The sequence below is a fragment of the Oncorhynchus gorbuscha genome, linkage group LG09 (assembly GCF_021184085.1).
Source record: "Oncorhynchus gorbuscha isolate QuinsamMale2020 ecotype Even-year linkage group LG09, OgorEven_v1.0, whole genome shotgun sequence".
Lineage (NCBI taxonomy): Eukaryota > Metazoa > Chordata > Actinopteri > Salmoniformes > Salmonidae > Oncorhynchus > Oncorhynchus gorbuscha.
In genome coordinates this window covers 61739649-61766719 of record NC_060181.1, presented here as the reverse complement: position 1 = coordinate 61766719, position 27071 = coordinate 61739649, and the positions used below count along the sequence as shown (strand labels likewise).

Here is a 27071-nt window from a genome sequence, read left to right as displayed (position 1 = left end):
GAAACACTTCCGTCAGATTTCCAGATTCATTGTGAGTAAACCACTTTACAGCAGAGTAGAATTTACATGGCTGTATCATTTGATAGCTCATTGCGCTGCTGTATTGCCCACCTCTGCTTGCCAGCCACATGGTTGGCATGGAGGGTGCCATGTTGTGGAATAGCCAAGGTAGTGGAGCCTGGTCAGCAGGCTTCCCCCCACCACCAGTCTGGCATTCCAGTCGGGTCCTTTTTTTTCTGATGCCTACAACAATATTCAACAGATACCACTTTCAATTTAGTGGAAGGAATGTGTTTGTCTCCTTAAATACCTCCATAATCCCATATCTGGCACTCAATAAATGACAGGGAAAAGAGATGGTCCATGGTTATGTGACGGAATATAGGCGGTCTGTCACAAGAGATTAAATAATGACAAGGACGTCCTGTGACTTACTGACTAGAAATGGACCAGCTGTGTGTAAATGTCCTAACAAGCCAGAGTCCCACTAAATAATATAATAATAATATATAATATATATATATATATAAATCCTCACAATATTCCTCAGATCATTTTAGAAATGTCACACGTATATGTGGTGTTCTGCCTTGTAGATTTCCATAGATTCATAGGTTGGCTAATTCGATACCTCATTAGGTTGTGATATCTTCAAGAACAATGTTAGGATTGATACATTATGTCCAGCTGCTGGTGTGTGTCCTGCATGCATGTGTAACAGAATGGCCACACAGTGGCTACGCATGCATGTCACAGGAAAAGTACAGGGTTGATAGATTTCAATGGCCACTTATCCAAGGTTAACAAGTTTACAATGCATACTAAACCCTTTCCTATAGCCAATCTACCAGATAATTTCATTACTCAATTTGCCTGACTGATAATCTATTACACGTCCTCTCTGAAACCTATTTCGGCATAGGCCTAGCTATTTGTCTTTTTATAATCTGTCAATTATAATCTTGTGAGGGTTATGATTATTTATTATTATATTATTATGTACTAATAAATGATGGCATTAATGAAAATGAATTATAATGTCACATAATGTGTGTGTCTGTTTGTAAATCATTTATATGAATAATTATGATCCGTTTCAGTAGGCTAGATGTGGATAATCCACCTTCAGGTCTAATTGTATTTTTGGGGGTATTGTTGTAAGTAAGCATTTCACTGTAAGGTCTACCTGTTGTATTTGATTTGATAAACCTATAGAGGCAGCGACACAACATCCCATCAATCAACAAGGTGCAGCCTTTATCTTATCCACATGGTTTGGCTCTGGTTTTCTATGGCCTGCTGTAGATCTATTCTGTGATGACCTTGAGTGTTATGCCGGGTCAGGAGGACGCTTGACTTGCTCTTTATTCCCCTATGGCCCAAGGCAGACTATGAGTGAAAAAAGAGCATCCTTGTGAAGAAAAGGTTAAGATTTCAACTACAATATGTACATTCAGATCTAATCAGTGTGAAAATATTATTGAAAGGTCAAAAGTCCTATCTTCTTGTGGCATGGATTTCTCTATTCTGATTTATTCACCTACGAATTTCATGCAATAAATCCGTTTTGATGCTTTTGAAACATCCCATAGTACAAGGTCTATTTTTTATGTTCAATCTCTAGTGATTAATACTATGACTAACAGATGAATAACACGAAATGAAGTGTTTTTACATCCCAGAAAACGGGGAAGAACGCTGGCTTGATTTTTTTTGGGTGCGAAATCCTTGTATTAAAACCCTGTAATAAACTAAAAATCCCGGTAATTTTCCTCACGGTTCCATTGCTGTTCCCTTGGTAACAAGCAAACCCTTGCCCTTCTGGAGCCTCCTGACATTCGCTTGGAACGTACCAAGCTGCTGTGGGGAGATCTGTAGATTTCCATTTCACAAATACGTTTTTTTAAAACCAAAAATTGGGTATTTTAAAAACAAATAATAACGTGCCTCATCTTTTAATCTTCAACGTATATTTATATTCCAACGAATCTTCTAGATGTTCCAATTTTCGTACGCACATTGGCACAGAGTGGCATTACGTTACCCCTTCAAATAAATCAAACTGGCAGTCGTAGAACGAGCTGTCAAATGCTTGTTGCTTGTTGTGTCAAATCCGTGCTAGCTACAAAGTAACGAAGATAAATCAAACACCCAGTTACTTTCTTCTGAAAGTGGTTATAGCTCATATATAGCTAGGTAATACAACAATAATTAAGTCGACCGTTGAAGGTTGAACAGCACCTGTCCTCTCCACATTTTGTTTTTCTCTGTTCCATGGTGCTTTCTACCCTGGCTGCGTGACTGGTGGCTTGCGCTGGGGAACGAGTCGTCCTGATGATGAGGTAAGCAGGTAGAAATGCTAGCTTCAGCTTGTCAGTGTCCTAGCTAGCTCGCTATGTACCCAAATATGATGTGTCATGTATTGCAGGTTAGGAAAAGTACCTAATAATAAAGTGTTATCCCGAAGACTTAAATGGGAGTGCATGCAGTCAGAAACTAGCATATTATGTTTGTCATCAGAGAGTAAGAGGCGAAGCGAGGCTTTACTCCACCCCAAAATGTATCCACGAAGACAAGACCATGAAGTAATACATTTAGGTACGGTGGTCAATGAGAGTGTCGAATTCGGTCAACGACAAAAAAATGAGTGCTAATTTGCTACGTGGGTTTTATTTGATCGAATATACGTTTCTTAATGGTTAGGTTGTTACGAATGCAGCATTATAAAAGTGGACGCACGTGGCATTTCGTCAAGTTAAAAAACGACTTTATTTTGGAGTTGTGCCTGTTGTTCACACGCGTATCTGCCCTCATTGGCTAGAATGGTCCTATATGACATCGCCTCCCGCCGCATTCCATCTTTGAGGACGTATTTTCATTGTTAGAGCGGTCACGCGATTATCTTGTACATATAATATAAAATCTTTGTTTTCATGATAGCGTGTGCTAGCTATCAAAGTTCCAGATGCAGTAGCTAGCTAGCTAGCTAGCTGTGATGGTGGCTCGTTCACGGACTTTGCTTAACGTTGGCTAACGTTATATAGCCAGCCGTAGCCTATTTGCTTACTAACTACTGATGGCTGGCTACTGTGAACGTTAGCTCCCAAGACTTCAGCCAAGTTACTTGTTTATTGTTGGTACAGTGTAGATAGCTAGCTATAAGCTCAGATCACATTATAAGTTACTTTGATGTCACTTGCTTTTTAAAATTCAGATTCAAAGAAGGGGGAACGACCTTTATTGTGATACCTCATTTTTAAAGAAACAGGTTACATAGAGAGAAAGATAGCTAGCTTGTTTTCATAATGTGTAATGTCAAATTGTTTGCTTATCTTCATGCAATTTTCAGTGCAATCATTATAACTATTTTTGTCCTCTTGAGAAAGCATAGTGGAGAAAGTAGGCTCTTATGTGTTATTACACATCCACTATTTTGTTTATCAATATCTGTACATGATTATATTAATTTGTTTATAACAGTGAACAATAATAATTCCAAACCAAAGGAGGAATTATGTTAAGACTTGGGTCAAGATGATCTGAAATAGCATACAGGTTTGCATTAGAGTATCTGCAGCTAGCCTGGTTGTCTGTCTGTCTGAGCTTTGCAGCCAGTACACAGCAAATCCGTGCCTGATCTGCTATTGGCCAGAGAGGGCTGGGAGGGTCTTCCTGGAGGCGGAGGAGCAGGCAGGAAGGGGGTGGCTGGAAATGTTTCAGCTAGAGAGTTAAGCAGACAGTCTTTTCCTCCACTGTCGTGGAAAGAAAATCCCTGTCTAGGCATGGGCCTGAGCACACAGCACTGAGAAGGGAATGAAAAATATACACATGGTGATTATCGTTAGACAGAAAGTAATTAGAAGAAGTCGGACTACCGACACAGACTCTGTGGTGGATGTTAGAGAGACTGAGGAGCTCCAGCACTGCATGAGGTAAGAGGATTTTTTCCCTTGGCTGCTCTGTTTCCTGACTAGTTCATAAAGGAATTTGCTGCATTATGCTGCATACCATGCGGTGAGAGGGAGAGATAGGGGACTTCACTCGTAGAGGTGGTTAGAATCTGCTTCACTGATCATGCTCCTCTTGCAGTTACTGCTTCTTCTATTTGCTTTTGGTTGGTTGTTCCTCTTTATTATGTACATTTAGCTGGTTAATGTTGAGAGTTTACTTCTCCCACACTGCCAGCAAAGAACAAGGTGCTCCCTTTACGCTTGCTCTGCAATTTCCTGTGGCGTTTCACCACTTACCCAGTCTGTCTGTCGTATGTCTGAATGACTTCCAAAAGTGTGTGTGTTTGCACAAGGTTCATAAGAGTGTTTTCTTTATGTACATGGCTCTGGAGGACTGGGGGCCAACATCTCATAAGCATGATTTATTCTCTGATGCACCAGGTGTTAACTTTTCATCAAATCTAACACAGAAAAAAAACCACCAAGAAAAGTAACTTGAGAGGGTCTGTCACAAATAGAAAAATGGAAAGGTCTTCCTAATCCCCCTTCCCAATTCAAAGTTTGAGTTTGGGCCCGGGGACAGTTTTCTTCTGTACTATCCTATTGACACATTTTTTAAGTTAGGCTACAAAATGTTTATGTTGTAGGTTCCATATTAACGTTGCAACATTCAATTCCGTACTTTACAGCCCTACATGAATAACCATTTCTTTTTCTATTTTGACTCAAAACCAGTAGTTCCAGCCTGTGCTATTTCCAACTGTTTTGGAAGTTATAGGTTACATGTTTTTTTCCCCCTGAATCCAACTAAATTACAGCGCACACTGATAGGAAGGATCTATTTTCCTCTCACATTTGTTTGGTCTCACTGGTGGCTAGACTGCTGTAGATAAGTACTGCATATTTTCTCATACAGCAGTGCAAATTGAGCCTTAGTAACTAACATGAAGAAGATAATTAAGGTCGTGCCAGTTCAGTTGGTAGTTGAAGACTATTAGAATATGAAGTGCATATGCTTTCTGATTCAATAAATTGCTGCTTGCATTGCCCATGGCTGAAAGCTGGATGGTTTACAATAGTAACCTCTGTAACTGTTAGGCCCTAGAGCTGGTTGTTCATCCCAGGCGAGCAAAACAGAATGTCAGGGTTAACACTGACCAAACTAGGCCATGAATCCATAGATGCGATAACGAGGTAGAGATACAGGAACAAGGCCATACAGTTACATATCAGGATATTTTTAGGACGATTTATTGTATCGTTTTGACAATATTGCAATATTATTTTTGTGCTAGTTGGTTGTACTCCATTATTCTTCCTTCATAGCTTGTCCTTCATCTTTTTAAAATATATAGCCAATTTGTTTTCAGCACATTTAATTCCATGACTGATCAAAACTTGTTCTGTCAAGGCTCTCTCTTGTCCTTCTGCAGAAGATATATGGTGAGCAATATGTTTGGAACAATGAATCGTAATTTAATCACAGTATAATACAACATATATCAACAATAACCTAAACGTAGGCTCATTTTGCAGGGGGTATTGAGATTCGGGATCTTTCCCCCCACGGCATCTTTCTCCCATGCGTTTCCATGGCATTACCACTGTTTTGGTCGAGTTCCGTTGACCTCTTTACCGCATCTATAGATTGACCTAGACCTATTTTCATTTGTATACGCAGCTAATAATTTAACTCCCTTAATGAAAGTAATGATACATTTGCCAAGACCTCTCACATGTCAAATTGGAAACAATATTTTCATGATGAGTTCAGTCTGTAGGAAATGTAGGCTATTTTTTCACCAAAGTATCATTCTCTGGGCCATGGGATTATTCAAGGCTCTCCCTTAATTTGCATTTTACAGCTGCCTTTAGGGCATCCAACTGATTTATAGGGAATAAGTATAAACAAGAATCAAAACCAGGGCTACTGCAAAACAGGATGAGTCTCCCCTCTCTCTCTCTCTCTCTCTCTCTCTCTCTCTCTCTCTCTCTCTCTCTCTCTCTCTCTCTCTCTCACACATTGACAACCTTGTTACTGAATTCACAAGTGTTGCAGTACAGAGCCTCCCACACTAAGCTAAAGGGCAAACTATTGAGTGATAGTGTTGCATTTCTATATTTCTGTTGCCCTGATATGTTTTGCCAATAACAACAAAACCATGCTGACTTTTACGAAATTTATACAGAAAATACAGAAGATTGTAGGACTCCTGTTTACAGTAGAATAATACCTCTCATGAGAGATGTGCAAGTTTACCTTCTAATTTATTAATTACAAGTTATTTAAAGTTGCTTCACAAAGTACCAGACATCACAATTACCCCAATTACATGCATTTCTGACCTTGGAGAAAAGGATGTTGAATTAAATTGTATTTTTTTTCTTTGACGTGATGTCCTACTTTTTCCCCCAAGGCCATCAGCTAGAATTTGAACGATATTGTTGCTGCACTTTAGTCATTAACTGGACTTGTAGGTAGCCTAGGTATCAATTGAATTTATCTTCAACCATTTGTTTATGATGTAGCGTAATACAATGCATTCAGTAGTCTAAGCTTACATAATAGAGTCAGAAATGTGGGTGTAGGACAATGTAAAAATGAATAGCAGACATGCCCTGTACTGTAGGCTTTACCTCTCTGTAGGTTTTACCTCTCTGTCCCCCTTCAATTGTTGAATGCCACATTGCATCATGCTGACATTGAGGCTAAAATTGAATTCTGTCCTTCCATCCAGGATGTCAACAAAATTGATATCGCTGCATGTTATTATTAGACTCAGTGTCCAAGGCCTTCACACTGTTTGGGGTCCTTCTCCTAGTGTACCCCCAGCAGCTCTGGCTCCCGCCAAGCATATTTATAATGTGGTCGTATTGGACTTGTCTGTCTGAATAGAAAGGCTGTCCGGGGATAAATACAGTGCCGAACATAGAGTGCATGGAATTAAAATTTCATAAACCGAAGGCCGAATACAGATTCAAGGTCAGAAGCATTAATCAGTCAAATATATCACTCTGATTGTAGGAAGAAGGCTGCTGTGCGGGTGGCTGTCGATTAAGACACAGGCCCACGTCACAGGCTGACATTTGCAATAGCCTAGCTCGTAGGATTTTAGCACAGGACTATGGCGTAGGCCAACATTATCCCACGGGAACAATACCCCACCACCTCAAATGACAGTTTAGCAGTTTGAGGGGGGGACTGGACTAATATGGAGAGGTCACAGGAGTGTTATAGGCACCTCCCTACCTGTGTCCTATAATCTATCATGCCTCATCAGCGTTATCCTAGACGCACATTTACCCAGGCTGCCAATAAGGATCATATTATATTGTCAGACATAGTAAGCCTTTTAAGAATAGCCCTTATGTAATTTTGGCATTTGCAAATTTGCATGCCTCCCTCTACTCATGCTGTTTATTTAGCTCTTATTGTAGACTAACTGATGTAGACTGTAATTATGTCATTAATGGTATTGTGCAATTGATATGTAGAGTTGACAGGTATTATTTCAGGAGGACAAATTACATTTCATACACCTTTTTGTATTCACTTTCCCCAAATGGACTTGCCTTTTACCAGATCTGAACATGAGTTAGGACTAGGCTAATTGCAAAAGGTCTCAATTGATATTAGCCTATTCATTACGTATCTTTCCATAGAAGTTGAAAGTCCTTTGGGAGAAAAGGAAATTAGATCCTGCCTTGAGTGGTTGATTATTTTTTAAATGATTTTCACAATTATTTTGTTCATATAGATGGATGTGTATGTCCATTAGATGGGATGTAATGGAGGTGGTTTACTCATACTGTATGGTCCTATCATAGAGTAGCCTACATCATTTTTTAAAAACACATTTGATTGCTTGACACAATTCATCAAGATATTTTTAACCCAAGCTATGCTGTTGCCATGCCTCAGTTTGTGAAAAGAGCCCATAGCAACTCGAGCAGTATAAAATGGAAGTAGGCTAATAGTATAGTAATAACAAGAGCACTAACATACATTATTTATAAAAGAACTAGGCTAACCTAACTCTTTCCTATCTTCCAGATCACCAACAGAAAGTGCCTTTCAGACAACATCTCCAACTTGAACCTGCTCTGTGGTCCATATGTGCATGGAAAGCCAACGCTCCCTTTAAGGCCAGGTCTGAGCTGTGACAGGGGACACCTCAGCTGCAAATCTTCAGTAGCCTCCAATTCATTTCTGAACAACTCCAGTGACTAAGAAATCCAAGAGGAAAGCATTATTGTGGAGAGGAGAACTGTCAAAGCACAAAGAGCTGACAAATTAGAAGTTGGCAAAGTCAATACCAAGCACATCTTCGTTAATATTCTATCAACGAGCTCCATTGCCTTGAAATACTATTGTTGAGAGTGTTCTTGTCAGTGGAGGAGGAGAGACACTTGGGGGTGTCACAGAGAAAGCCCCTCAACCTTTTCAGAGGTCTGCCATAGGTGCAATCTGATTGATGAGTGATTGATCATTAATCGATTAGCCTTCCTCCCGGCTTATGATGCGAGGGCCTGTCTAGTTGCTACATATGATTTGAGAACTTTTCAAACACAAATAAAACAGAGCCAAAAGTTGTGAACTTTTTTACGTGAGGCCATTTTTGAGTTAGAGTCAACCGATATATTGAACTTGCAGCGTTCAATTGGAACCTCTTAACATGGCTCTGAATATATCTTCGATAAGAGACACAAAATGGCTGACATTGGAAGTTTGTCGGCAGTTTCAGAGAGGAACTTGCTCAAGGAGTGATGAGGAATGCAAATTTGCACACCCACCAAAGAGCTGCCAGGTTGAAAACGGAAGAGTTATTGCCTGCTTTGACTCGCTAAAGGTAAGCAATGTCATGCACCATTCTTCTGTTAGATTCATGATTCTTTGCCTTGTGTGCTGGGAGAACTGTATTAGGCCGACCTAGGAGCCAACACAGATAAAGAGATACTAAATTGTTTATTGTTAGGAAATAGAGACAGAAAATCTCTGCAGTTTGCTGTTTCTCTCATCCCACTAGACATCCCAGTGCCAGGTACAGTTTTTTCTGTTTATTCTAATCCAAAATTGACATCCCCCATGGGGTGTATATAAACTATAGCCTAGTGCTGGCTTCCAGTGGGATTACTGCTGATGCATTCTCCCTCTCACCTCAGTGGCCCTGGCTGTCTGTGGCTGGGCCTGGGTTAATCCACAGAGAAGCTCTCACTGCCCCTCCCCCCGTGGATTATTCTTATGTTCAATCATCTCCTTATCTCCGCTGGCCAAAGGGCCTGGTCCCTTTCGGTCAAGGCTGGTGTTCCGACAACCATCAAGAGGAATTGATACAAAGAACCCATTTTTCCAAAGTGCCTCTATAGGTTTGAGTCCTTTATTAAGAGGGTGAAAATGGGTTGCTTTTGATTTTGCCCATTGAATTTTCACCTCAAGCCGTTAATGGAGATGGCGATAGTGTTGCAAGTTACTTTTTGTTATTGCTATGGATGGCAGGACATTTAGGGCCTCACTAGTTGCCCAGCCATTAATCTTAGAAAGAGTCACACACTGTTGCCCAAGCTCCTTCCAGAACAGTGCAGTCATTGAGCTGCTTGTCCTCCAAGGCTTGTATCTACCAACCATGCATCTAATGTCTTAGCCTACTTACTGGGCCCTCGGAGACTGGAGCCATCACACCACGAGGCTGGTGATTAGAACCTGGGGGGGAAAGGCTGCTCAAGACTCATAGGTTCCTTCAGAACAGAGACTTGCAATGGATTTTAGTTTGAGGTGAATGTGGAAGAGGCTTTACAACTGGGGGCAGTATATTGAGTGTAATACTCTTGCTCCAAAAATAAATGATTTGCTTAACTTTTCAGTTGTTTATTCTGAAATATTGTGGTGGGCTAGGGTACATTAATGCCCTCGGCAAACAGGATTAAAATCCTCTCTGGCTCAACCCACCCACACACGCTTCATTTCACCCAATATTGTCTCTATTGTTATGTCACAGTTGCTCTTGTAATGAGGGTTTTTTTAGACTATAGGGTTTCATAGACTGCACTTCAACTGATTTTAATGACACTAGGCTCAATGTCATCACTTCTGTTCTGCACATCACTATAGCAACTGAGTCTGTCCAGCCTCTGTCCTGAAAGGGGATACTGTAATGCATGCTAACTTGTTCATTTCTAAGGTGAATTGATTTCCTGCTGCAGTTCAAGTGAAATATTGATTCATAATCAGGATTTTCATGTGCTTGCATCAACCACTATCTGTGATGATATTAAGTGATACATCTCAGCCTAAAACATGTAGGCCTAGGATTTCTATATGGACTGTTCAGAGCACACAGGAGAGAGAATGAGAGAGGCTCTGTTGTTAGCTGATGGAAGGGGGATGGGAAGAGACTGGTTAGAAAATATACAAATGCCTCAGTCATGTGATTATGTCACGATTCGTTCTGCTGAATAGCCTCTTGTCTAAGAAGAGTTCCTCGAGTGTTGTCTGTAACTGACATTCCTATTGGCTCAACTTTGACAGTGGTTTCCGCTGTGATTTAGCCCACATTTTCCCTAAAACATATTGATGTGTTCTTTAGTAAACTGAATGATAGGCTAGCCATGTTGGCCCACTTTTACAGTTTTGATGTAATATCATATGAACAAAAAACGTGTTTGTTCAGCTTGTGGATTTATTCTGTTGTTTTCATAAGTACCCCTTATCAACCTCTAACTAAAGTACTTTTGGAGGTGAACCGTTTCAATAAAACACTGACTGGAGCTTAGGCTTAAGTCTGAACAACTGGTGAGGCAGCATCTCTTATGCATGTCACATGTCTGTTCTCCTGATTCAACCTCCTGCCCTAACATGCCTAACCTCATTTTGTGCATGTGATTCCACTTTCCCCAGCAGCAACAAATACATGACAGTAACTACTTTCTCATGACTGGCTGCAAATTGACGAGGAAAGGCAGACAGAAACTTGTGTTGTCCACAGATTTCCCCCATCTTTTCCGAATCGTCTGCATGAGAAGCTGTCCTTTGCCTTACTGACCTGCCGATTTCCTCGCCAGAAATAGGGATGGGCGTCAGGCCCTGTCTTTCCCACTGCTCTCGGCCTAAACCAACACTGCTGTGTTGGCTGACTGGCTGGGGCTTGGCTGTCATTCATGATATGGCTGAGAGGAGCTGTTTCCTGTGGGCTGGTCCCAGGAGACTGTGCTGAAGCTGGGTCAGAGGAAGCCTCTGAAGACAGAGAGAGCAGTGAAGTGAACAGTGCTGCTGATGCCTGGAGCTAAGCTCGATAGCTTCTTAACTTACAGAGAAGTAGGGTGAGACGTTATGTGGGCTATCACATATGATTAGGAGCTCAGCTGATTAGGAGCTCAGCTCAGCACTACATTATCACCACTTGATGCAAAGGCAGTGAATAGGAAATATCAAATTCAGTTGGATGGATACTTAATTCGTTGGGCCTTACCTAGGTTAGCCTACATGTTTAGCCTACTAGGTGTAATCACCATATGCCAAATAGCCTAGCTATGGCACTTTCTGGAAAGATGAAATCTAGGCCATGCGTTCATTGTCAACTGCAGGGGTTTTCAAACTTTTCTTGACCAGGGATCCCCTCCCAGGCAAACCGGCGACCCAGGGACCCCCATCATACGTTAGCAAAAATATATATTTTTCACGTCTTTATCATGACACAAGGCGAGACCCAGATGCAGACACAGGAGGCAGATGGTTGGATTATAAGATGTTTAATGATCCAAAAGGAGTAGGCAAGAGAATGGTCGTGGACAGGCAAAAGGTCAAAACCAGTTCAGAGTCCAGGAGGTACAGAGTGGCAGACAGGCTCATGGTGAAGGCAGGCAGAACAGTCAGGCAGGTGGTTACAGAGTCCAGAAACAGGCAAGGGTCAAAACCGGGAGGATTAGGAAAAGGAGAATAGCAAAAAGCAGGAGAACAGGGAAGAAATGGTGGTTGACTTGGGAACATACAAGACGAACAGGCACAGAGAGACAGGAAACATAGGGATAAATACACTGGGGAAAACAATTATAATTATAGGACTATTTCTTTCTATACGATTTGTATTTCATATACCTTTGACTATTGGATGTTCTTATAGGCACTTTAGTGTTGCCAGTGTAACAGTATAGCTTCCATCCCTTTCCTCGCTCCTACCTGGGCTCAAACCAGGAAAACATCGACAACAGCCACCCTCGAAGCAGCGTTACCCATGCAGAGCGAGGGGAACAACTACTCCAAGTCTCAGAGCGAGTGACGTTTGAAACGCTATTCGTGCGCAACCCGCTAACTAGCTAGCCATTTCACATCGGTTACACCAGCCTAATCTCGAGAGTTGATATGCTTGAAGTCATAAACAGCTCAATGCTTGAAGCACAGTGAAGAGCAGCTGGCAAAACGCACGCAAGTGCTGTTTGAATGAATGCTTACGAGCCTGCTGGTGCCTACCATCGCTCAGACTGCTCTATCAAATCATTGACTTAATCATAACATAATAACACACAGAAATACGAGCCTCAGGTCATTAATATGGTCGAATCCAGAAACGATCATTTCGAAAACAAAACGTTTATTCTTTCAGTGAAATACGGAACCGTTCCGTATTTTATCTAACGGATGGCATCCCAAAGTCTAAATATTGCTGTTACATTGCACAACCTTCGATGTTATGTCATATTTACGTAATATTCTGGCAAATTAGTTCGCAATGAGCCAGGCGGCCCAAACTGTTGCATATACCCTGACTCTGCGTGCAATGAACGCAAGAGAAGTGACACAATTTCACCTGGTTAATATTGCCTGCTAACCTGGACTTCTGTGTATTGATTTTAAGAAAGGCATTTATGTTTATGGTTAGGTACACATTGGAGCAACGACAGTCCTTTTTCGCGAATGCGCACCACATCGATTATATGCAACGCAGGACATGCTAGATAAACTAGTAATATCATCAACCATGTGTAGTTATAACTAGTGATTATGATTGATTGATTTTTTTTACAAGATAAGTTTAATGCTAGCTAGCAACTTACCTTGGCTTCTTACTGCATTTGCATAACAGGCAGGCTCCTCGTGAGGCAGGTGGTTAGAGCGTTGGACTAGTTAACTGTAAGATTGGATCGTTCTGCCCCTGAACAAGGCAGTTAACCCACCGTTCCTAGGCCGTCATTGAAAATAAGAATGTGTTCTTAACTGACTTGCCTAGTTAAATAAAGGTGTATAAAAAGAAAAATCAGCAAAATCGGCATCCAAAAATACCAATTTACGATTGTTATGAAAACTTGAAATCGGCCCTAATTAATCGGTCAACCTCTAGTTGAGACTATGCATCTTAAGGTTGTCTCCAGGTCCTGATTAGCTTGCTCCAATTGTCCGTTCGATTGGGGATGGAATCCGGAGGATAGACTGGCCGATGCCCCAATAAGAGGTCAGAACGCCTTCCAAAACATAGATGAGAATTGAGGACCCCGGTCGGAAACCATGTCCACTGGGAGACCATGGATCTGTTCTTCTTCTCCACAAAGAAAACCCCTGCTTCTGCAGGAGATGCAGACGGACAGACGGCCCCAGTAGCCAGAGACTCCTCCATGTACTCAGTGGAAATGACAGAAACATCCAAAGCCTTGCTGACACCCTGAGGAAGACGTCTGGGGAAAGGCTGTGCTGCTTGAAGACAGTGGGAATGGCAAAATGGGCTCCAACCCATGATGGAGCTTGTGGTCCAGTCCATAACAGGGTTATGTTTTTGAAGCCAGGTAAACCCCAAGACAACAGGAACATAGGGAGATGCAATGAGGAGGAACTGTATGGTCTCACTGTGGTTACTGGAAATCCGTGACTCCACCTATTGAGCGGCCGTCCAGTGCACTGGCAATCATGGGAATCGAGAGCGGTTGAATGGGAATACCTAGCTCAGAAGCAATAGTAGTATGCATAAAACTTTCATCCGCCCCAGAGTAAATAAGCACTCAGAGACTTAGATTGTGCTTGTGCTGTGGGGAGACCAAAGAAAGGTGTGCGGGTGATGGGAATTAGGGAACTCCCAGTCTGACTCACCAAAGGTTTCATAACAGAGCAGGTAGGTATGTAATGTCCTGCCCCTCCACAGTACAGACAACAGTTGGAATTCAACCTACGTGAGCGTTCCCCAACCAATAACCTAGCTCTTCCCAATTGCATAGGCTCAAGAGAATCCAACTCAACCATCGTTGATAATTCATGAGGGAGCTCAGGTGGCTTCTAATCCTCTCAGGAAAACAGCCTTCAGGAACTTCCGGATTCCTTTAAAAGTGAGCGACCCATAGCGGGTGAATGAGTGTGCCCGAGGCCAAGCCTCCTCTCACTCCTACGTTCCCTTAAGCGTCCATACATTTTAAGATCCACCTGCAATTCTCGACCTCATCCTTCACCACCTCGGATAATCTGTGAAGAAAGGTATCGAAGAGAGACTCCGGATTCCAGGAACTCTTGGCGGCCAACGAGCGAAAATCAACCTTGTAGTCTGCCACACTATGGGAGTTGAGTTAAATCAAGAGGTTTACTGGCCGCCTCGCTCCCAGATTCCAGAGACTCAAATACATTCCTCACCTCTACCATGAATTCCTCCAGATGACAACAGAGGGTGAAATGTTGCTCCCAAACAGCCGTAGCCCAGGAGAGCGCCCTTCCCGACATTAGCGTAATAATACACGCTATCTTCGATCAGTCCGAAGGGAACAAAGATGGCTGTAACTCAAAAATAAGCGAGCACTGAGAAAGAAAGCCCCGACAGGTACCAGGATCTCCAGAATATCTCTCCGGAGGAGGTAAGCAGGGTTCTCAGGGATGGCAGACAGCATATGAGTTAACTCCTTAATAAGCTCCATAGTAGTCCTTGTGCCCAAGGAAGCGAAGGGCAGTATTTGAGAATGCTGTTCAAAGACTACAGCTCAGCGTTCAACACCATTGTGCCCACAAAGCTCATCACTAAGCTAAGGGCCCTGGGACTAAACACCTCCCTCTGCAACTGGATCCTGGACTTCCGACAACAATGAGACAGCCTATAGGGAGGAGGTCAGAGAACTGGCAGTATGGTGCCAGGACAACAACCTCTCCATCAATGTGAGCAAGATAAAGGAGCTGATTGTGGACTACAGGAAAAGGCAGGCCGAACAGGCCCCCATTAACATCAACAGGGCTGTAGTGGAGCGGGTCGAGAGTTTCAAGTTCCTTGGTGTCCACATCACCAACAATCTATCATGGTCCAAACACACCAAGACAGCCGTGAAGAGGGCACGGCAAAACCTTTTCCCCCTCAGGAGACTGAAAGATTTGGCATGGGTCCCCAGATCCTCCAAAAGTTCTACAGTTGCACCATTGAGAGCATCCTGACCGGTAGCATCACCACCTTGTATGGCAACTGCTCAACATCTGATCGTAAGGCGCTACAGAGGGTAGTACGTATGGCCCAGTACATCACTGGGGCCAAGCTTCATGCAATCTAGGACCTACATATTTGGCGGTGTCAGAGCAAAGCCCATAAAATTGTCAGAGACTCCAGTCACCCAAGTCATAGACTGTTTTCTCTGCTACCGCACGGCAAACGGTACTGGAGCGCCAAGTCTAGGACCAGCTTTTACCCTCAAGCCATAAGACTGCTGAACAATTAATCAAATGGCCACCGGACTATTGCATTGACCCGCCCCATTTGTTGACAGAATCGTCATATAGACACTGAAACACATTGATACATTATTTTACTGTCGTAGGGATTATTCTGCCATTGAAATCCTTGGACTGGCCGCCTAAGAGTTTTTTCAGGTCGCCTAAGTCCAAACAGTGTAAAAATATATATATTTGGGGGGATGCTTTCAATGTTGACTTAAATTATTAAAACCTGCTATAAATTTATGTAGAAAATATAATGCAGATATAGTTTTAAATAATATCATCTTTGAGAACTAACAATCACCAAAAGTCAGGGAGAATTGAAAATTCCAAAAACAATACATTTAGCAATATAGATTTTGATATTATATTTGAGCAAAATATCATAGCATTGGCAAAATGTATAGAATTTCAGGAAATTTGTTTTATAACTGATTTTTTTCTTCTCTTAGCTCCATGGCAAAATATGTAGATTTGCAGGAAATGTGCTTTAAAACCGCAAACATTTCTCAGCTCCATGGAGCTCCAATTTGTAGAATTGTAGAAAATGTCTTAAAAATTCCAACATTGCTCTACACCACCAAGGTGGGGGCGTCCATCACCTAAGACCTCTTTTGATACAGATAAAAACTTTAACTATACCCTTTGTATGTCTCAATTCCTCAGATTGTGCGAAGAGCAGAGCCTACTAAAATGGTCATTGCAATTCCTGGATCCTTGGCACATCCCTACTCAAAAACCCAACCTTATCTTAACCATAACATTTACTTAACCCTAACCTTAACCATTTTAAATGTCAACTTCAATGGGGTAGTGACATCCCAAGGATCCCGGATTGCATGGACCCTACTAAAACAGGAGTATCAATGAACATTGATTCTGGCGGATGGCATTGCGATACCACGTACCGCTATACTAGCTGTCTAGTCTGTGTTTTATAAATGTGCAATAAGCATAAAACACAATTGTATAAGCAATTGGCAACTCATTCTCAATCTGAGAAATAAAGTAGGCCACTTGATTTCAACATCTGAACAAAGTGGATAGGCTAGCACGCTGTACAAACAATTGGAAATGGAGAGACGGGTGTGTTCATAACAATTCAACTGTTCTGCCTTGTTAACTAGCAAATAGATCCAAGTTGGCTAAACTTGAAATACACCACATGACCAAAAGTATGAGGACACCTGCTCGCCTGCTCGTCGAACATCTCATTCCAAAATCATGGGTAAATCATGGGTATTAATATGGAGTTGGTCCCTTCTTTGCTGCTACAACAGCCTCCACTCTTCTTTGAAGACCTTCCACTAGATGTTGCAACATTGCTGCAGGGACTTGCTTCCATTCAGCCACAAGAGCGTTAGTGAGGTCAGGCACTGATGTTGGACTATTAGGCCTGGCTTGCAGTCGGCCTTCCAATTCATCCAAAATGTGTTCGATGGGGTTGAGGTCTGGGGTCTGTACAGGCCAGTCAAGTTCTTCCACACCGATCTCGACAAACCATTTCTGTATGGACCTCGCTTTGCACACGGGGGCATTGTCACGCTGAAACAGAAAAGGGCTTTCCCCAAACTGTTGCCAAAATGTTGGAAGCACAGAATCATCTAGAATGTCATTGTATGCTGTAGCATTAAGATTTCCCCTCACTGGAACTAAGGGGCCTGAACCATGAAAACAGCCCAGACCATTATTCTTCCACCACCAAACTTTACAGTTGGCATTATGCATTGGGGCAGGTAGCGTTCTCTTGGCATCCACCAAATCCAGATTAGTCCGTCAGACTGCCAGATGGTGAAGCGTAATTCATCACTCCAGAGAACGCGCTTCCACTGCTCCGGAGTCCAGTGTCGGCGAGCTTTACACCACTCCAGCTGACACTTGGCATTAAGCATGGTGAGCTTAGGCTTGTGTGCGGCTGCTCGGCCATAGAAACCCATTTCATGAAGCTCCCGACGAACAGTTCTTCTGCTGATATTGCTTCCAGAGGCCGTTTGGAACTCAGTAGTGAGTGTTGCAACCGAGGACACTTGATTTTTATGCGCTACGCTCTTCAGCATTCGGCAGTCCCTTTCTGTGAGATTGTGTTGCCTACCACTGTTGTTGCTCAGAGACGTTTCCACTTGACAATTAAAGCAACGGGGAAGCTCTAGCAGGGCAGAAATTTGACGAATTGACCTGTTGGAAAGTTGGCATCCTATGAATGTGCCAACCTGTCAGCAACGGGCGTGGTTGAAATATCAGAACACTAATTTGAAGTGGTGTCCACATACTTTTGTACATAGTGTATAAAGATTAGCTGGCCACTCACTAGCACGTGGGCTTGTGCTTCAAATCAAATTGCATTGGTCACATACACGTGTTTAGCAGATGTTATTGTTTCTAGCTCTGACAGTGCAGTAATATCTAACAAGTAATATCTAACAATTTCACAACATATACCCAATTCACACTAAGTAAAGGAATGAAATTAAGAATATATAAATATATGGATGAGCAATTTCAGAACGGCATAGACTAAGATACAGTAGAATAGTGTAGAATACTGTATATACCTATGAGATGAGTAATGCAAGATATGTAAACATTATTAAAGTGACTAGTGTTGCAATTATTAAAGTGGACAGTGATTTCAAGTCTATGTATATAGGCAGTAGCCTCTAATGTGTTAGCGATAGCTATTTAACAGTCTGATGACCTTGAGATAGAAGCTGTTTTTCAGTGTCTCGGTCCCAGCTTTGATTTCCCCTGTACTGACCTCGCCTTCTGGATGATAGCGGGGTGAACAGGCAGTGGCTCGGGTGGTTGTTGTCCTTGATGATCATTTTGTCCTTCCTGTGACATTGGGTGCTGTAGGTGTCTTGGAGGGCAGGTAGTTTGCCTCCGGTGATGCATTGGGCAGACCGCACCACCCTCTGGAGAGCCCTGCGGTTGTGGGCGGTGCAGTTGCCGTACCAGGCGGTGTACAGCCTGACAAGATGCATCTGTAAAAGTTTGTGAGGGTTTTAGGTGCTAAGCCAAATTTGAGAGATTGTTTTAGATTTTAGGTGTTTTAGGTGCCAAGCCAAATTTGAAAGATTGTTTATGAGACCTGTGCTCATTTTCTTAAATGCCTGCTACAAGAAGTTAGTCATTATTAGTGAAAGTGCATTATGCGTAGTTCCGGTTAAATTTGTAACAAAAAGGGCATTTTCATAGACTAACTTAAAATCCAGATCAGGGATTTTTTTTTTTTAAAGCAGGTTAAAATATTTTGATGAAATAATTAAAATAACAGTAGGTCTTATGATGTGGAAGGCTATATTTTGCTTATAATTTCACAAGCTGTAAATTCATTACATTATTGCTGATTGTTTTACATGCAGTGTATTTTATCTTTTAATTGTACAATAAAGATTATTTAGAGAAAGCATTATATCGTAAATTGACCATAATTTTGAAAAACTCAAAATAGGATTTTTTTTGGCCATATCGCCCAGCCCTAGATGACATCCCTGAGAGATATTGAAAGCAGCAGGAATATTAATGGGACACGCATTCCATGCCTACTGAATGGCTGTCAACATAGCTCAGAGTGTGAAACTGAATCTAGTTCTAATTCCCTCCTGACACATTTGGGAGGAAATGAGACTTGAAGACTTCATGTTTCAGGTGGTTAAACAAGGCTGACACCAGAATGGTGAAGTGTGGTGAGCAATACAAATGTTTATTCTGCTTCTGGGTACGGGACAAAAGCTTATAGGCTTATAACATGTCAAAAAGACAATACACGCACTGTCCTCAGAATCACTTTTAATCCCCTTAACCTGTATCCCAAACAGTACTGAGGAGCAAATATGAATTGTATCTTTTATGCTCAGGCCACTCCCCAGCATTTCGGGCTGTTTTGTTTATTGCGTGGTGTTTAACATTCAGTGTGTGGGTGGGGTGGCCAGCATAGCACAGCACATGCTGTTATACTGGGATTAGTCTAATTTATCCGCTCCATGTCTGCTGCCGCGCTAACAAAGATTTATGAACCGAGCTGCCACCAGATACAGTACATCACAAAAATGGCCACTCTGTTTCGTGAGCTTGTACTTTTATTGCCCGGTAGATCATGTATTGTGTTTCCTGTTTTTGATGTGGAGGGTTTAGGCTACTCCAATGGAAAACATAAAATCTTCTCTTGTTATTCTGTGATATCTCCTCCAAATAGCCTAACGTTGAAGGCAACTATTTATTCTCCTCTCATAATGTAACCTGAGACAATGTGTGATATGACATATTAATATTATATTATGTTAATTGATCATTGAACATCTGCCTCATATTAAGGGTGACTTTGGCATTAGGTGGGTGAAACATGAATAATGCATCGTTGTGAAATTAAATTCTCTAAAGCCGGTGTAAATCCTATTCTGTTAATAGAGCTGGAATTATTTCTAAACAGTGGTATAACTTTTTAAAGTTGTTTCTACCCCTGTAAATCCAGCACTGCCCTCTTGTATTAAGAAGGCCTCCACCATTGCCATTCTTCTACAACAGCTGTGCATTGAGGGCTAGAGCCAACAGAGGGGTGGACCAGGGGTCGAGTCCACGTGTGAAAGGGAATGGAACTCCACCAATGCTTAACATTTCACAGTAGGAACACGGCTGTCACACCAACCCACCAGGTGAAAGTAACAGAACCAAAGACGGACAGAGAGAACGACTCTACACCTCATGAAGAGATCAGAGCTACAGTACATGAGATCTCTACACTCCTTTCTTCTAATGAGGGGGGGCTAAATCACGCCCTCACCCCTATTCACCCCGTTCCCTCAGCAGTCGGCACCTGCTCCACCTTCCTTTGAGAAGTAAAGCGAATTGAGGCTCCTGTTCATCACCCAGGGTCATTATTTCTGATTTCCTGTATTTCTCCCTCATTCACGGCAGTTTTGTTAGTGTTTAAACAGCAGCTGAGCCTGCCGTGCCCCATAGAACCATGTGCTCCCTTTTAGTGTGTTGAGGACCAGGAAATACATGAGCAGAAGAGCTGAATGCCATGAAAGGACATGCATTGTACAGATGAAAACACTAGAGTATTAAGCCTAATGGCTTCAGACCCAGAATTCCCCCAGACATCGACAGTACCTCCTCTGTTCCCTATACTCACTCAATTTACATAAATCTATAGGCTAGTATGGTATGCTTACCATTTGCATGCGTCTCCCAAAGACCTTTCTGTGCTGCTAACGTCATTATCATTGGTTATTTATACTCCCTACTAGCCTAAGCACTGATTATTGATTCAACATTTCCTCTTAACCTGAATAATGTATATTCACGTCAATATTATTCGCGTCAATTAAAGCATTTCTTGGAAAGGAATACGGCACACACACTTGTAAATGGATCTTGGATAACATTGTGCCCATTCCACTCTCCACTCTGTGTGTAAAATAGTTTATGGTAAGATGTTCGTTTTAGGCACTCAGAGGATCAATATGCCTTCTTCAGAAAAGCTGAAAATTATACCAGACCTTTCATTACATTAAACCACAATGAGAATGGACGTATCCTAAGTTCAAGTGTAAATAATGAGTTCAACATCTGGCTGATTAGTGAGGAGTTGGAACCATATTTAGACTTCACAAGCCAGCATGTTGTGTTTTTATTCTACCTACTTCCTGTTGGGCATGGCTATGTAGCCTACCAGACAAAGCCATGAGATCAGATAATCTAAAGAGCACATTAGGGGATAGCTATTGTAGGCCTTCTCTCTTAGAAAAAAGGGTTCCAAATGCGTTCTGTGGCTGTCCCCATAGAAGAACCCTTTTTGGTTCCAGGTAGACTCTTTTTGGTTCCATGTAGAACCCTATGTGAAAAGGATTCTACGTGGAACAAAAAGGGGTTCTTCCAAGGGTTCTCCTGTGGGGACAACCGCAGAACCCTTCGGGGTTTTTAAGAGTGCAGATGCCTTCATGCATGCGAGTATGAGCAGTTGGTGATTGTTGGTTCAGGTGCTACACTCACACGGTTTTCACATTCCAGGCTCATCCAGCATCCTGTTCATGACATCAAAGCCCTCACCACTACCACCTGGAGAGAGAGATGGAGCTGAGCAGGGCTATAGCAGCCAGAGAATAGCTGATAGGAAGCTGCTCTGCAGCTCAAAATCAGAATCAGTGAAGCAGCAAGAGCCTCTCGTGCTCTTTTACATTACGGTGTATGGCAGTTGGTGGTGTAGGTTGCTGTTGATGTTTGCTGAAGTGGCACACAGTGCGCTGTGGGCCTTTGCCCCCCCCCCCCCCCCTGATGTGGGTTAGGCTGTGGGCTGTGCAGTATTGGGTTTAGTGTGAGAGCTGGGTGGGTGAGCGTGTGGCCTAGCTGCAGGAGCTCACTGCAGATGATATGATGTGGGAGAGCAGGAAAACAGGAGGAGGGAAAGGGGAGAGTTTGTGTGTGTGTGTGTGTGTGTTTGGAATTAGCACTCTCGCTGCAGTGGAAAGCCAGGCTTAAGAGACAACAGCTCAGCTATGTATATTAGCATATTAATTTCTAGTTTCTCAGCAGTTTTTGTTATAGTCCATCTGTAGGATTATTAGAGGAGACACAAACAGGCTACTTAATTACCCCGGGGAATATGAGGTAAGTAAACAATGAATGGTCTGAGGCTGTGTGTTTATTGACAAGGAGTAGCCATGTGAGAGAGATTGTGAAAGTGAAACACAGACCACTCTAAATAGGCCTAGATGTTGACTTTGAAATGTTGTCCCAAATGTTGTCTTTTATTAAATATAAATCCGATCAGCTCCAGATAAGTGTCCCACAAACGGATATAAACAGAACTTATGGAGCCAGTGGAGGATTTCCCATTATTGTTTCTCATTGTGTCAACTTAGGCTACCTGACACATCGATGAGCTCTCAACCAAACGAATCCACATGCTTGGAGGACAAAATGCAGCTCTCCCACCACAAACCATTCCCATGAGGCATTTAACACTCACTGAACAATGATCCTTTTATCCTGCTGCAGTATTCACACCTCCTCTGGCTGCGTTCGAAACGGAACGTTACACCGACACAAAGCATTTTCCTTCATTTAAGTGCTACGCTAATGAATCAGCCCATTACTCTATAGAGCCATAGAACATTCTAACTGCTGATTGTGAATTGCACAAAGAGTATAAGTGTAGATCCCATTTCTATGTCTCACTATTTTGTTGGGATAATTTCTAGTCTTCATATAGGTTACTGTCGTTAAATGTTGTCACGTGAAATAGCCTTTGAAATAGCCTAACCTGTGATTTGATACTTAAACCAGACACTTTGAGCTAGGCTACCTGCAGCTCTCTGTAAACCTTAAACCATTCTGATGTCTGGCGGTCTCCAATTCTGGCCAAGGAACAACTATCATCCTCTCACACCTGAGAAGGATATTACGCTCCTTTAAGCGCAGATAAGAGACCAGTGTGTAGGTTCTGCTCTCTTGTCAGAAAGCAATTGTTACCACTTTGCCAGCTTCCTGGCCTGGCATCAGACTCCAGGATGTCTGGGGCGACCAGAACCTTATAGCAGCCAGCAGAAAGAACTGAGTACAAGGCTGGGGTATCAGGATATTGTGGCTTAAATAGAGCCTTAAGTTGATAGATAACATGAGCTATCTGGGACAGGCCAGAGTACAGACTAAAGCTCTTTTTGAGTTGTGCACCTAGGAATAAAGGCTATTACTGTACCTACCTTCAAGGGGAAGGAATTGGGCTAATGGTTGTAGTTCCACAGATCTCTTTAAGTGTACCTGCCTACTCAGTTTATACTGATTGTTCAAAAGTATCCATTGAAGATGCTGTGGGTGTCAAGGAGAAAGATTAAAAAAGCCTATTTGTCAAACTGATGACATTATCTCTTCTTCAGAGACTAGATGCATGGCTGTGTTTTGTGAGCAGTGAACAGGGAGCCTGTGTTGTTTGTCACAGCTGCATGTATGCTCTTCACATCTCTAAATAATTCAGACCCTCTCATTTGCCATGAATGGAAGACACGTAGATGAGGGGCCTGGGTAAGAAAGCCAATTTGAACTCATGCATCCCTAAAGGACTTGGAACCTTTGTTAATGAAGAACACAGAACTGTGTTTTAGCTCTTTTGTTGGCTGAATAAACAGTTCATCTGTGTCTCATTAATGTGGAATAGACTTCCATTGATATAATGGAAGTCTGTGTGTGTGTGTGTGTGTGTGTGTGTGTGTGTGTGTGTGTGTGTGTGTGTGTGTGTGTGTGTGTGTGTGTGTGTGTGTGTGTGTGTGTGTGTGTGTGTGTGTGTGTGTGTGTGTGTGTGTGTGTGTGTGTGTGTGTGTGTGTGTGTGTGTGTGTGTGTGTGTGTGTGTGTCCACAGCGAAAGCTGACAAAAGCACTGTCTGCTTCCCATTCATTGAATAAGCAGCATGACTCAGTTAGCACAGGAAATGCAGAGTTTGCAGTAGACTATGCTGTGTTTTACTTTAGCTAAATGTTGTTATTCGAATGAGCTCGTCTGGGGGCCACAATCGATCAGGACTGGTAGGCAAAGAGGTCAGGCCAAATTGCATTACGCAATAGCTCGACTTTAACCCTGATCCACACCCTGACTTTGATATATGGCAACTTTCCAAAAGGGTTTGTCATTCCCTTATGTGGCAGTCCATGTGGGCGTTCCCTGGTAATAATTGATATAAATCTCAGGGGAGAGTCACAAATGAGTTCAGTAGCTCTAATCTGTTTATGAAATTAGTTCCATTGACATGAATTATTGAAGGATTTCCTCATTTGAATATGTAGGACATAGACAGCTAATCTCTCATTAATTCACTCTTTTGACTGACAGTGATATCACTGCTTTAATGATTTGCCAGCAAAATATTATTTAGTGTAATTCAAGTTCAGATTGCTGTCTATTTCAGGTCCCTGCTACTCAGAAGTGAGCTACTCTACTTGTGTGCAAAAAATATTTTGCAATGGGTTTGAGGTCGGGCTAAAAATCACTGCCGGGTCAAGTGAGCAGAGCGGAGTAGAGGACGCTATCAGGCTGACATCTAAATAGTTGTGAATGGACTTTGGATTCTACTGTTCCATAACAAAGAGGATGGGATGTCAGTGTGAAGAGATTCCCTACATTGGCAAGCTCAGAGACATTTTCTGACCATTCAGCTTTTCCCGTAAGCCTCTTTTAGCTGGTAGGTTTAAAGCCTACGGCTAGTTAGCAATAGTGCAGTGGGTCACAGCTAGCTTTCTTGTCCTCTGTTCATCATCCTACACAGCCATCCTTCATTAGGTAAAATTAGCCTATTGAACACGAGCCTACTACTACATTTACATTACATTTAAGTCATTTAGCAGACGCTCTTATCCAGAGCGACTTACAAATTGGTGCATTCACCTTATGACATCCAGTGGAACAGTCACTTTACAATAGTGCATCTAAATCTTAAAGGGGGGGTGAGAGGGATTACTTATCCTATCCTAGGTATTTCTTAAAGAGGTGAGGTTTCAGGTGTCTCCGGAAGGTGGTGATTGACTCCGCTGTCCTGGCGTCGTGAGGGAGTTTGTTCCACCATTGGGGGGCCAGAGCAGCGAACAGTTTTGACTGGGCTGAGCGGGAGCTGTACTTCCTCAGTGGTAGGGAGGCGAGCAGGCCAGAGGTGGATGAACGCAGTGCCCTTGTTTGGGTGTAGGGCCTGATCAGAGCCTGGAGGTACTGAGGTGCCGTTCCCCTCACAGCTCCGTAGGCAAGCACCATGGTCTTGTAGCGGATGCGAGCTTCAACTGGAAGCCAGTGGAGAGAACGGAGGAGCGGGGTGACGTGAGAGAACTTGGGAAGGTTGAACACCAGACGGGCTGCGGCGTTCTGGATGAGTTGAAGGGGTTTAATGGCACAGGCAGGGAGCCCAGCCAACAGCGAGTTGCAGTAATCCATTACTTGATCAGTGACCACCTCTTAATGTGTAGGCTGTAGGCCACTGATTTCCTGCTAAATTAAAAGTTTTGGCCTATCTATAAACTTTGTACGTTATTATTCTCATAAATGACTCATAGTGTGTCTGTGGATTACCCCTGATCATAGAAGCACTTATGAAGCACTTCTGACAAAAAAGTGTTTCAAACAGTTTTCTGTTCCATTACTCTGCGGGCATCCATCCCCTGTGTGCTTTTGTCATAGGGAACAATGTTATCCTCTCTGTCAATCGTACTGCCTCTATGCCATAACAATAGCATGATCAAAACGACCTCACTACCTGTCCCCACAGAAAAAGATATTGAGTGTGAAGGCGTGATTCATGTCACCGTGATTGTGTTCCCCTGTTATCGCGGTGTCCTGTCCTGTGAGCTGAATGGTCTTGGTCTGAGAGGAGTGGGGTAATGCACGGTGAGGACATGGAAATTGTTGACCCTCAAGAAGAAACTTTCACGAAGGCCATGTTCCTTCCAGCAGTGGTCTTTTGTGTCATTTTGTCATTTTGTACTGGAGGTCTTTGATGCTTTCCTTGGCTTTCCTTGGCCCCGTGTTATTTCTTACATTAGTACCCCAGGTCATCTTAGGTTTCATTACATACAGTCGAGAAGAACTACTGAATATAAGATCAGCATCAGTACGACCAAGAATATGTTTTCCGCGACGCGGATCCTGTGTTCTGCCTTACAAACAGGACAACGGAATGGATCGCATGCAGCGACCCAAGGAAACGACTCCGAAAAAGAGGGAAACGCGGCGGTGTTCTGGTCAGACTCCGAAAAAGGGCACATCGCGCACCACTTCCCAGTATTCTTCTTGCCAATGTCCAGTCTCTCGACAACAAGGTTGATGAAATCCGAGCAAGGGTGGCATTCCAGAGGGACATCAGAGACTGCAACGTTCTTTGCTTTACGGAGACATGGCTTACTGGGAAAACGCTATCCAGGGCGGTGCAGCCAACGGGTTTCTCCACGCATCGCGCCGACAGAAACAAACATCTCTCTGGTAAGAAGAGTGGCGGGGGCGTATGCCTCATGACTAACGGGACATGGTGTGATGAAGGAAACATACAGGAACTCAAATCCTTCTGTTCACCTGATTTAGAATTCCTCACAATCAAATGTAGACCGCATTATCTTCCAAGAGAATTCTCTTCGATTATAATCACAGCCGTATATATCCCCCCCAAGCAGACACATCGATGGCTCTGAACGAACTTTATTTAACTCTTTGCAAACTGGAAAACATTTATCCGGAGGCTGCATTCAATGTAGCTGGGGATTTTAACAAAGCCAATCTGAAAACAAGACTCCCTAAATTTTATCAGCATATCGATTGCGCAACCAGGGGTGGTAAAACCTTGGATCATTGTTACTCTAACTTCCGCGACGCATATAAGGCCCTGCCCCGCCCCCCTTTCGGAAAAGCTGACCACGACTCCATTTTTCTGATCCCTGCCTACAGGCAGAAATTAAAACAAGAGGCTCCCACGCTGAGGTCTGTCCAACGC

General features: G+C 42.7%; 1 protein-coding gene across 21 annotated transcripts in view; it reads left to right on the top strand.

Annotated features, from left to right (window-relative positions):
* Positions 1 to 2085: 2085 nt before the first annotated feature.
* The window catches only part of LOC124043903 (muscleblind-like protein 2a), a 39451-nt gene continuing 14465 nt past the window's right edge, over positions 2086 to 27071 (top strand). For 3 of the 21 annotated variants that reach the window (XM_046363031.1, XM_046363033.1, XM_046363034.1), the window contains exons 1-2: positions 3546 to 3932; positions 8005 to 8800. In XM_046363031.1, the coding sequence (XP_046218987.1) occupies positions 8627 to 8800 (174 nt within the window). In that variant the 5' untranslated portion in view covers positions 3546 to 3932; positions 8005 to 8626. Of the gene's footprint in view, positions 2343 to 3536; positions 3933 to 8004; positions 8801 to 27071 lie in introns of those variants that run through there. The other 18 variants (XM_046363029.1, XM_046363030.1, XM_046363028.1 and 15 more) reach the window with 18 other exon arrangements.